The sequence below is a fragment of the Lampetra planeri genome, chromosome 2 (genome assembly GCF_965212315.1).
Source record: "Lampetra planeri chromosome 2, kcLamPlan1.2.h2, whole genome shotgun sequence".
NCBI lineage: Eukaryota > Metazoa > Chordata > Hyperoartia > Petromyzontiformes > Petromyzontidae > Lampetra > Lampetra planeri.
In genome coordinates, this window is record NC_136108.1 from 9,824,296 (window position 1) to 9,837,140 (window position 12,845).

Here is a 12,845-nt window from a genome sequence, read left to right on the forward strand (position 1 = left end):
GCTGTGATTATTAATGTTTAATGCCTGGCAACCACATACAGTTCATATAATGTACAAGCGAATGCAGCCATATAATACCTCAACGATGGAAACACAGGGAGAGCTAATAGTGTTCTGAAAGCCGACATTCATATTTTGTCACTTTCACCCTTACAAATAAAAGGCATATTTTACTTGACAGGCATTACAGCAATAGTTTGACGTGTCGACGCATTTTGTATTTTTAAAGTATAACCATCACTGAAGACAAAAACATGGTCAATATCTTTGAAAGTAAACATTTTATATCATTACAATAAAACGAAAGCACACTTAAAACAATACAACAATCTATACATTACGATGTGATGATGTAAAAAAGGATTCACATTACACCTCCCAGTCCATCAAAATCATGAAAATGTTTAGGCTGCAATTAGGATGCCAACATTAACTGGAATAACATCGATTTACAAAGCCTCCTATATGTCATTACCTGAACTGGTAAGGAGATTTGTCGAGAAGCAAAAAGTAGATCTCATTGAAATAAATGTGTGGCAATTGCCTGCCGTACATAGTTTTTAGACGTTTATATTAGATTTAAGATCAGCAATTGCCTACTCGGTTATGTGACTTGCAGCTATATTGTCTGTTACGGGATGAGCAATACACGTAAATGTCTTATTTTCTTATAATCGTACAAAAAAAGATTATACACAATGGATTAACTTGAGCAAATGTATTACGCTTTCATCACTCCGCACTGACCAGCGTGGTGAAGCATGGTCAAACAATAAGCCATATTAAACTGCATGGCAAGGAGGCCACAATCCATCAGTGTATTGACAAACGGGCTGTACATGTGCTGTACGTAAAAAACGAAAAGGATCAATCCGACACATGACCTGACATTTGGTGACCATTCCCGTGTACTTTCACCAATACGGGGCTCATTTTCTCAGAATATTTACCAGGAACCCCAAACCTCCCTGGACCCTACTCCCACACCGAGTGTGGAGGAACGAGGGGGGCAGCAAAATATTTTCCAGAGCTCAACCCCAGACAGCTCTGGTTGGAGTTAAGCCCAGACCACTAGGTTATATTTAGGTTTGCTGAGCTCATGTGAGAGAAGACAACGATACAGGTGATGGGCAGGCAAGCAACACTGTTTGCATGGAATTGTAGCCAAAGTGTAACTTCATGTTCCGGAAGGCCATAATTAATGCACGCGCTGTTGTAAAACCACACGGTATTTACCAAGATGCGTTTAACTGATCATCATTACCTAGGATTAAATGTATTTTATTTATGGACATTGAAGTGTTTGAAAACACCTAAGATTACATTAATTCATACGTGGATTTTTTTAAACGTCATATTTTTCTTCAGGCTGCGAAATACTGTGTGTGAGCACTCATTTAATTCCACCTCATGTATTTTATTTTGCAGCCTCACGCTGAGCTTGCTATCATAGTAAATGAATACCCTTTCGCAGAGATGTTTGCTTTCAGAATTTCTTTATGTATATCCACAAAAAACAAAGACCGACAGTTGTTTTTATTCCCACCATCGAGTTGTCAATTCCTAACTTATGGGTATAGCGATGGGCACACGCACAACATGGGCTACTCTTGCGAATGGCATCATGGGAGGTGGTGCCACAATCCACTGCCATGCTGCAGGCATCAAATAACCCTTCTTGGTTCTTTCGGTAAAGTCACGTAGAATGGAAATAATAAAAATAAAACATAAAACAATTCTCACGACGTTTCGGCCACAACAGACAGAGTCTTCTGGACAGACCTGTTCTTCACCTGAGGACGGCTGCTTGCGTTGTGGCCGAAACGTCGTGAGAATTGTTTGATTATGTTTTATTTTTATTATTTTATTATTTCCATTCTACGTGACTTTACCGAAAGAACCAAGAAGATCAAATAACCCTTTTGCACTGGCACATCTGAGCTGCGCCAACATGGGACCCTCACGCTATGGACGGGTTTCCACTGGCTATTTGTATTTACTGAAACAAAACCAAGACACCCTCCTGGCCTCAAGACGCCTGAATATCGGCAAAGGGCCAAGCAGAGACAGGGCTGGAGTTAATTACGATTGCCCGTGACGTCTGTACGCCGTGAGGACACAGCATCACGTCACCTATATAGGTCTTGACTCGTTCATTGCGTGTGTAATGTCCGTGTACTGTGAGGAAACTTTGTCAATGCGTACTCTACACGCGTGTGACTTCCAGTAGCACCACTCTGCTTATGCAGTGGAGAAACCAGCTGGCACCTCCCCACAGCATTTCATGAGCTGGCTTGGTATGGCACAACCCTGGCGCGGCTCAGTGACAGTGAAAAAGAGCTAAAACTGTCATCTGGTTCAGTGGTGTGCATCACTACGATGCCATCCAACCCTCTAGTGTCAGAGACCATTTGTGATTAAATGCCAGACCGACACAAAATTCGCCTAAACTGCACTTTTCCCCCCGTTGGCCCTTGAGGCATATATGAAACATAGGCTAATTTTAGCAATTAGAGGAATAATATTGTCTTTTTTTAGTATTCAGCCGAAATATCCAGCTGATGGAATCATATGTGGCTAGCAGGAATGGCAAGGTGGTGGGGGGGGGGGGGATGTCAGCAAAATGTGTAAAGCACAGCGCTCTCTGGCCCACAAGAGCGTCACGCAGACAGCGATTAGAAGAGGCCCTTGGCTTTCTTCAGGTTTTGTTGCTTCCAGACGGGCATCGCCACGAACTCGCCCCGCGTGATGCCCAGCACTCGCACAAATGCATCCTCCGACAGATATTTCTGTTTCGCAAGGGGAGGGTAGACGGACATTCGACAGATTACAGTTGCACTTTTGCAAATGGAAGTGAGAAGTCTACAGTTAGGGTTGCCACCTGCCCATAGTGTAAACGATAAAGGTGTAGCCCTGCAAGAACCTGCTCATGCCACTGCTGTTGGAAGGGCTGCCACTAGAGGGAGAGCTCAGGATAGTCCCTGTAGCAGGTATTTGACCTACTCTTAAATGCTGGCCAGACATCTTGGAACAGGTAGGCGTACTCACACTTTACGCCAGCGCACGCGAAGTGTCAATCGACTAACTGTGGTGCACCCATTCATACTGCTGAAAGTGGACAAAGGCAGGGGGGGATTGAAGAAATATGCCTGATCATTTCACCGGGAGATGGAATCGAACCGGCAGCGTGTGAATTGCATGTCCAGTGTGCTAACCCCATTACACCACAGCAGCATCGAAACCATTTCAGATGGCTTTCCTCCTCAGCACTGTTTTGACTCTGATCGGATATTTCACGTTTTGGCACCACCCTGAGCTGGCTAAACTTAATTGTATCATTCAGACGCTGTCTTTCCGACAGACCTGTTCTTCACCTGAGGACGGGCTGCTTGCGTTGTGGCCGAAATGTCGTGAGAATTGTATTTTATTATGTTTTATTTTGATTATTTTATTATTTCCCTTCTACGTGACTTTACCGAAAGAACCAAGAAGACTTAATTGTATCGTTTGAAATGTCGAAAACGAGATATAATATTAAGATGAATTAACCATTGAAAATATTATCTTAAAAAAATAATCGTGTAAAGAAATTGGTAGCATTAAAGATGTTCCGGGTAGAGCAGTGGCAGCGTGGCTAGTGGACCTATGCTCTGAACCTGGTGACAACATACCTGGCCATGGCAAATATCGGCTGTGTGGATACCTGAACCGGTTCTGCCCACCCCACCCGGACTCCAACCATGCATAGAGAAGTATATCAAAAACTCCTAGAGGCAACAGCGCGAGGAGGCCTTCATCCAGCAGTGGATAGATTAAGGTCTGTACGTACACAGTTTTGTCACCTTAGGTGGTACCAATTTCTGCTCTGGCCTATGACACCACAAACCTCATGACTACAAAGTCACACACTTGGATTTAGTGCCAATATATATTGTTGACAGTACTCACTGCGAAGTTCCTCCATCTGGCGGTGAAGCCATGGCTACAGTTGTGTCCACAATGTGTGCCACTCGCTGCATTGATAGTGAGTAGATTACAATTGTAATTTTGACTTTGATAATTTAAATTACAATTACATCATGATTGCAATGTTCCTGCAATTGCAATTGTAATTGACTTTTAGGACTGCAGCACTCTGATAAATCCTATAGTTAACTTGGTATTTTAATACATATGAAGTATTGGAAAATGACGGCAGGAAACTCCTTGACGGGAACACACTTCTTTTATTAAATCTTGACTTGTAACAATACAACGCGTGGCCTCTCTTCTTCACACTGCACTTCTCTTGACTCAGGATTCTGTGCTGCCGGCTCTCTGTGCCTCGTGTAGACTCCGCGCCTCGGCTACACTCCTCTCTCGCCTCGTGTAGACTCTGCGCCTCTGCTACACTCTCCACTCGCCTCGTGTAGACTTTGCACCGCTCTCGCTGGCTACACCGTATGCATACTCGGCTCGTGCAGACCTTCCTCTCTCGCTGGCTACACCGTATGCATACTCGGCTCGTGCAGACCGTTCTCTCTCGCTGGCTACACACTACACATTACTCAGCTCGTGTAGACCGTTCTATCTCGCTGGCTACACACTATACATTACTCAGCTCGTGTAGACCGTTCTATCTCGCTGGCTACACACTATACATTACTCAGCTCGTGTAGACCGTTCTATCTCGCTGGCTACACCCTATACATTACTCAGCTCGTGTAGACCGTTCTATCTCGCTGGCTACACACTATACATCACTCAGCTCGTGTAGGCCTTTCTCTCTCGCTGGCTACACACTATACATCACTCAGCTCGTGTAGACCTTTCTCTCTCGCTGGCTACACACTATACCTTACTCTCTTCTACTCTCCATTACTCTCCTCTCCGGGCTCTATCTCTGCACCTTCGTCTTCATTCTTAGATGGTTCCACTTCTGCCTCCTGCTCCTCTGTGCATCACCTTATATACCCCTTCTTCCCGGGAGGCGGAGCGGATGCGGACCTCAACGTCGGCACCGCTCCTCAGTTACCCAATCCCCACGCGCTATCCTTACGATCCGGTTCCGCTCAGCGCGTGTTTCCACTCCCCGACCAATCACACCGCGCTGCTACCCGATCACTCCCTCTGGGCGCGTCACCGGCACACAGCCAATCAGCAGCACTACCCCCACCCGCGCACTGACGCCTGCTCCTCCCCGTCAGCGCGCGTCACCACACACACACCCGTACATACGCGCTGGCACACGACATATACACCCAGCGCGTATCACCACTACATCACCCCCTCCCACATAGCTCGCAGCCGGCCCGGCTGCTAACAACAACCAACCGCGACGATAAAACGGCAACCAACCAAAAAAAAACCCCATAACCCCCCGAGTGTGCCCCGTAACATAACACAACAACAACAACAACAAGAATAACTATGTACAGATTGACAATGAACCCGAAAAGTCAACAATAACACGATACGAGCAAATTCGAAACGAACGCGCCCCACGTCCCTGCGACTACACGCAGTGACGAGGCGCTCCAACTGCCCCGACTCCTCACGAGGCAGGTCATGCAAAGTAGCACGACCTGGCGCGAGTCCGTCTGGCTGGTCCATCGTATGGGGCGGGACACTGACGAACGTCCGGCGGCTCCGGCCGCTCCAGACGGCGCGGAACGGGCCTGAAAGGGCCGGCCCCGCCGCGGAGATCCGGCCGCCGGTGATCGGCAGCTGTCAGTTCCGAGACACCTGGGAGCAGATCAGGCGAAAATACGTGTGGATCAGGCAGAGACATTTCCCCCTCTGGGTCGCCGGTCACGTCACACGCCCGGCCATCACGACACAAGGGGAGGCCATATGGAGGCGAGAACGGTTTCAGTCGGGAGGGGTGAACGTACCACCGGCGCTTTCCCCACTTTATCTGAACGCACTGGGGCCGTGCAACGCGCACGACCTCCACGGGTCCCCTCCACGGTCTCAACAATTTAGGCGACGTAGCCAAGGGTGCCTGAGGGCAATGCAGCCAGGCCCTGTCACCTGGTTTCCATTCGTGCATGGACACCTTCCGTGCCCGCAACCGTTCATTAGCAATTTGGCGAGCCCGCGAATTAAGCCGCGCGGCCTCCCTCGCCTCTGTCAGCTTGTGAATATTAAACTTAATATGTTCCGCCAAATTAGAATTAGTTCGTGGAGCGGACAGGCCAAGTTGCGTTTCTATTGGCGGGTCAGCTTCCCGACCGTACATCAAATAGAATGGGGAAAACCCCGTAGCTGCATGGGGGGCCATTCTATACGCAGCAAGGACTCCCGGGACCTGCAGGTCCCAATCTACATGTGCCTCGCACACCTGCTGGCACAGCATGGAAGTCAAGGTTTTGTGGAGTCTCTCCACCATCCCGTCAGTCTGCGGGTGGTACGGGGAGGTACGCACCTTCTTGGTACCCAGCAGATCGCACACCTCTTGCAACAATTTACTCGAAAAATTTTTACCTTGGTCGGTCAGCAGGCGTTCGGGAGCCCCCTTGTCCAGGACATAGCCCTGGACGAAGGCATCCGTCACAGCCGCTGCCGACTGGTTAGCGAGAGGCCACGCCATAGGCCATCGGGTAAAGTATTCGACCCCCACTAACAAATATTTATTCCCTCTCGGCGTGACTGGGAAGGGCCCCAAAATATCGAGTGCAACGAGCTCGTTGGTACGCGAGACCTGAATAGATTGCAGCGGTGGATTAGCTGCCACGGCCGGTGGTTTACGCCTGGCGCACTCAACGCACCCCTTCAGAATATGCACCACATCACTTCCCATTCCCGGCCAGTAATAGTCACGCTGAAGCAGGGCAAGCGTCTTGTTAACTCCCAAGTGCAAGAGGCGTTCGTGTGCCGCCAAGACAACCCTCCCCCTCACAGCGGAAGGCACCACGAGTGCGTTCCGCCGGGACAAACTGTCCCATTTCAATAACACGCCCCGCTCAAGTACATAGGAGCCGGTACGCTCCTGGTCCCCCTCGGGACCCCCAACCTTGCGGCGCAATGCTAGCAGCGAGCTGTCCGCCATCTGGAGGCGGCCCCATTCGCTGAGCGACAGCGAGAGCAGCGAGTCCCGACCCTGAGAGGCAGTGGAATCATCCCCGATCGGTGCGCCCGCTGTCGCAGCCAGTGCCCCCATCTCCCCCGCAAGCGTCGGTTTACAGCGCGCCGATCCCGACAAACACGCGCATTCATCACAAGGCAACAACCGCGACAAGCAATCGGCATTCGTGTGTCGCAACCCCTTACGGTACGTAGTCGTAAACTGATAGTCCTGGAGGACTTCCAACCAACGCGACAACTGGCCCGAGGGCTGGGCGACCCTCAATGAATACTGTAGCGCCGCGTGGTCCGTTCGGACTGTAAAGTGACGACCATAAAGATATGGCCTAAACTGTTGCACAAAAAAAACAATGGCAAGCAGCTCGCGACGGGTGACACAGTAGCGCTGCTCCGCCGGAGACAACACCCTACTACCGTAGGCGACAACTCTTTCGACACCCCCAACGACTTGGGATAGCACCCCCCCAATGCCCGTGTTGCCAGCATCCGTGTCCAGCAAAAAGGGACTGGCAAAATCGGGATAACACAAGGGTGGGGCACCCACCAAGGCGTCCCGGAGGGAACGAAACGCGGCCTCCTCCTCCGGTCCCCATTTGAACTTCACTCCCTTCGCCGTTAGAGCGTGCAAGGGTTTTGCAATAGTGGCGAAGTGCTCAACGAACCGCCGATAATAAGAAGCAAACCCGATGAAACTACGCACGTCGGAAACGGATGTAGGTGTCGGCCACGAACCGACACAATCCGTCTTCGCGGGATCGGTGGAGATCCCCGAAGAATCGACAATGTGACCCAAGTATCTAACGGACCTACGAAGGAGGTGACATTTGGCCGGTTTAAATTTCAACTTAGCCGATCGCATTCGCAAGAACACCCCTCTCAATCGCCGGAGGTGTTCCTCAAACGTTTTACTGAAAACAATGACATCGTCCATATAAATCAAGCATGTATCCCACTGCAAGCCCGACAAAACCAGCTCCATAAGTCGCTGAAACGTCGCTGGAGAGGAGTGAAGTCCCATGGGTAACCGGTTAAACTGGAACAGCCCCCCTGGAGTCCGAAATGCTGTCTTAGGTTTCGACTCTTCGTCGAGCGGCAACTGCCAAAACCCCGATAACAAATCAAGAGTCGAAAAATATCGCGCACCAGACAATGCATCGAGGGACTCATCCATCCTGGGGAGCGGATACGCGTCAGCCACAGAGATCTTATTCAGGCGACGGAAATCAACGCAGAATCGCAGGGACCCGTCCTGCTTCTTAACCAGCACAATAGGCGCTCCCCACGGGCTAGAGGAGGGCGAAATAATATCGGCTTCTAGCATATCGTTAACAGCCGACTGAACATGTTCCTTCTCCACGGGACTCAGTCGGAAGGGATTTAGCCTGACCGGCGCCGCATCGCCCGTTTCAATGTGATGGTGCAACAAATCCGTGCACCCAATGTCATACTTATGTTTACTGAATACATCAGAGAATTCAATGAGCAACTCGCGCAGCGCACCCAACTGCGCCGCCGACAAATCGTCCGAGGCGGCACATAACGAATGGACCCACTCAAGGTCTTCCCTTGGCTCAACGTTCCGCGCGGGGCTCGAGCCCACCTGCGCAACCAACCCATCATCCCCAGGAACCTGCGCCGCGTGAGCCAGCACGGTGCCCTGCGGGATGACAGCTGGTCGCGACCCCGCGTTCAAAACCATCACAAACGGATCCCTGTCAGCCCGCACCAAAGTGTGAGCCACCGATAAATCAAGACCCCCGACAGCCTTGTTAGAAGGACCCAAAAGCATACTCTGTCCCGAAGCCTCCCTCACCCATGGTTTTCGCAACCGGAGGGGAATCAACATCTGTGAACCCGGGGGCACTTGCACTGTCTGCGTCGCCACCGCTTGTATCGTAGCGCACGCCGTCCGAATGTCAGTAGGGCCCGTCAAAAATGAAATCCGGCGACCCGATGGCAGTTCAATGCATCGTTGATCGATAAGAATTTTAATGGGCATTTTAGCCAAAAAGTCAGTGCCCAAAAGACACGGAACTGCCAAAGAAGACGAAACGAAAACGGGTCCCGATAATTTGATATCTCCAATGCAAATGGACGCCCTAACCTGACCGATAATGCCCAACGATCCCCCATTAGCGGCGTAAAATGGCACATCCACTGGAAGCAGCGGACGACATTGGACTGGAAGAATATTATAAATGAGGTCCGATATAATAGTTGCCGATGCCCCCGTGTCCACTAACACCCTAATCTCAACCCCATCAATAGATCCCGTAACAACGGACGAACCCGCCGAAGCAGCCACAATTCTATGCCCCAATTCCGCCCATTCAATGTCTCCCTGGTCCCGGCCGAACCCCCCTCGCCGAACCGAATCCCCGAACCTTAACCGGCCCTCCTCCGCCGCAACGCGGCGTCCCATGTGTGCCGAATAAACAGGCCGAGCGTGTGAGGTGCCGCGACTTGCCGGGGATTGTAGAGATGACTTGGGCTCTCGGTCGTCGTCCAGCCGAGCTCCCATGGCGCGCTGCCGCGGAGCGCGGCACCCGGACGCCACGTGGCCCCGGAGGCCGCAGTTATAGCACGTGACGAGGGTCGGAGTAGATCTTGGTTGCTCCGACTTTCGGCCCGATCGCAGAGGCGACCGGGCCCCCGGCCTCCAGTCCCCTGGTCGTCCCGTGGCGAACGCCTCCTCTCGTGGGCTGACGACTTGGGGTTCAGCGACCACCAACCCCGGGGCTGCGACGACAGCAGCGTTGCAACCAACGCTTTGCTTCCGTTGTAGGGCCTCGTGCGCTTGAATACTCGTGGCGACTCTCAAAGAAGAAATATCAATGTCGTCAGCTGTGTTGATAGGGACCCCCAGGTCCTGCGCCAACTTGAGCAGCTGCTCCAAAACCATCGCGTCTTGGCCCTCCTCGTCCATCCGAGGGAACGCAGCATCAGCAAGAGCCAGCAACGCCGTGCGATAGGCCAGCGCGGTCTCCGTGGCCGCTTTCCGTCTTGCGTAGAACTGATGGCGGCATGTAGAGGGAGGCCCGTAGACCCTGGCCAACAAACCCAGCGCATCCTTCAGCGTGGAGCGGTCCGACTTCCGTGCAGCCCTGAAGGCCGCGAGCGCATCGTCGTCCAGCATGGCGGGCAATGCCCGCAGCGCTGTAGCATCGGACCACGCTGACATCTCTTGATGCGCCAAAAACCTTCGCTGAAATTGGCCCCAGTCTCCGCCTTCCGCCTTGAAGGCTGACAATGTGGGCAGGCGCTGCTGAAAAATGAAGTCATCCGCCTCGTGGTTCCTCTCCGCCTGTCCGTCGGTGTCTAAGATGGCGGCTCCAGCAGCAGACGTAAGATGGCGGACCCCCTCGCGCGCTGATGACGTCGATGCGCGCGCTTGGGAACCCACCACCACGTGGCGCTCGCCGTTCCCGCCAAAAGTAGGCCCAGGCGCAATGGCGGGAATCCCCCATTCGTTTTGGCGGGAATCTGCGGGGCGACCTTGTAAAATGTCCCCCACCGTCCCCGCTCCTCCCGACGAGCTGATCTCCGCCAAGATGGACGCGGCGGCGAGCAGCAGCTCCGCCAGTCGGGAGTGCGCCTCACGAAGCCCGGCGTCTGTCCCCGGTCGCTCGGCCGGCGCCGTCGACGGACCCTGCAGCGTGGGCAAGTCCTCTTCCTCACCCCCCGCCACCAGCGGCTCCGAGTCGTCCAGGTCTTCCTCGCGGTCAATCCCGTGGGTCCTACGGGTCTTCCTCGTCTCCATACTTGGAAGCCCGTTTCACTTCTGACGCCAGATGAAGTATTGGAAAATGACGGCAGGAAACTCCTTGACGGGAACACACTTCTTTTATTAAATCTTGACTTGTAACAATACAACGCGTGGCCTCTCTTCTTCACACTGCACTTCTCTTGACTCAGGATTCTGTGCTGCCGGCTCTCTGTGCCTCGTGTAGACTCCGCGCCTCGGCTACACTCCTCTCTCGCCTCGTGTAGACTCTGCGCCTCTGCTACACTCTCCACTCGCCTCGTGTAGACTTTGCACCGCTCTCGCTGGCTACACCGTATGCATACTCGGCTCGTGCAGACCTTCCTCTCTCGCTGGCTACACCGTATGCATACTCGGCTCGTGCAGACCGTTCTCTCTCGCTGGCTACACACTACACATTACTCAGCTCGTGTAGACCGTTCTATCTCGCTGGCTACACACTATACATTACTCAGCTCGTGTAGACCGTTCTATCTCGCTGGCTACACACTATACATTACTCAGCTCGTGTAGACCGTTCTATCTCGCTGGCTACACCCTATACATTACTCAGCTCGTGTAGACCGTTCTATCTCGCTGGCTACACACTATACATCACTCAGCTCGTGTAGGCCTTTCTCTCTCGCTGGCTACACACTATACATCACTCAGCTCGTGTAGACCTTTCTCTCTCGCTGGCTACACACTATACCTTACTCTCTTCTACTCTCCATTACTCTCCTCTCCGGGCTCTATCTCTGCACCTTCGTCTTCATTCTTAGATGGTTCCACTTCTGCCTCCTGCTCCTCTGTGCATCACCTTATATACCCCTTCTTCCCGGGAGGCGGAGCGGATGCGGACCTCAACGTCGGCACCGCTCCTCAGTTACCCAATCCCCACGCGCTATCCTTACGATCCGGTTCCGCTCAGCGCGTGTTTCCACTCCCCGACCAATCACACCGCGCTGCTACCCGATCACTCCCTCTGGGCGCGTCACCGGCACACAGCCAATCAGCAGCACTACCCCCACCCGCGCACTGACGCCTGCTCCTCCCCGTCAGCGCGCGTCACCACACACACACCCGTACATACGCGCTGGCACACGACATATACACCCAGCGCGTATCACCACTACACATAGAGTCACTGTGTGTTACTTCCAGATATGTGCCAATATTAAAATTGTTTTCACTTTTGACTTCCGATTTTGCTTTGTTAATCATACTTCACATTTAAAAGTCGAACTGACTGGCTGCCCCGCCCATGCTGTTTACGCTGCACAAGATCTCCTCCCCCCAACTCTCGTCCCCCGCCCACTCATTTTGGAAACCCTTATAAAGCAGTTGCATTTGGAGGCTTGCCCTCTTTTCTCTCTGCATGATGAAGACCGCTTGTGTTGCGATCGAAACGTCGTGGGTTTTTTGCTTTTATTTTATTTCTAATTTTATTTCATTTTTTATTTTCTATCTACGTGACTTTACCGTAAGAACCAAGAATATCAAATAACCAGGGTAAATAACAATGGAGCAAATGGCATCAGCCAAGGGTGGTGGTAAAACAGTCAAGGGAAGGCACTAAATATACAAAGAGGGGCGCCCCAAAACCTGCCAAGGCCCCGAGGAACCCCATCAAACTTAAAATTGGCCGATCCCAGGTCTGGTAGAGTGAGGGTCCTATTTTAGAGGCTGCCAACACCTCGGCCAGTCCTCGGCTCCCAAGCCCTGGCCCCACCAGCCCAGACGCACCTCTTTGCAGGCCGGGTCGACACCCTCAGGCAGCTCCTCCGTCGTTTTGTTGACGAGTTCCTCGGCCGGGAAAGTGGGCACGGGCCCCTCGTTGCTGCCCTGCTTCTCATCGTTGAGGCTCTGGAAAATAAAGTATGCGATGGCCATTACGCAATAATCCTGAGCCGATAATTGTACTTGCGAAAAGTTGGTCATTATTCACGTGTTGGTTTATTTATTATTGGCGTTTAACGATTGGGAATGTGGAAAATCGGGAACTATTCATCATTATTTTTCTTTGCTAAGATATATC

The 12,845-nt window shown here is 51.9% G+C and overlaps 1 protein-coding gene across 1 annotated transcript in view; it reads right to left on the reverse strand.

Annotated features, from left to right (window-relative positions):
* Positions 1–2: 2 nt before the first annotated feature.
* VIL1 (villin 1) overlaps positions 3–12,845 on the reverse strand; it is a 59,574-nt gene continuing 46,731 nt past the window's right edge. The window contains exons 19-20 of the mRNA XM_078606322.1: positions 12,554–12,673; positions 3–2,789 (exon numbers count right to left, since the gene is read on the reverse strand). Coding sequence (XP_078462448.1) covers positions 2,676–2,789; positions 12,554–12,673 — 234 coding nt within the window. The 3' untranslated portion in view covers positions 3–2,675. The remainder of the gene's footprint in view (positions 2,790–12,553; positions 12,674–12,845) is intronic.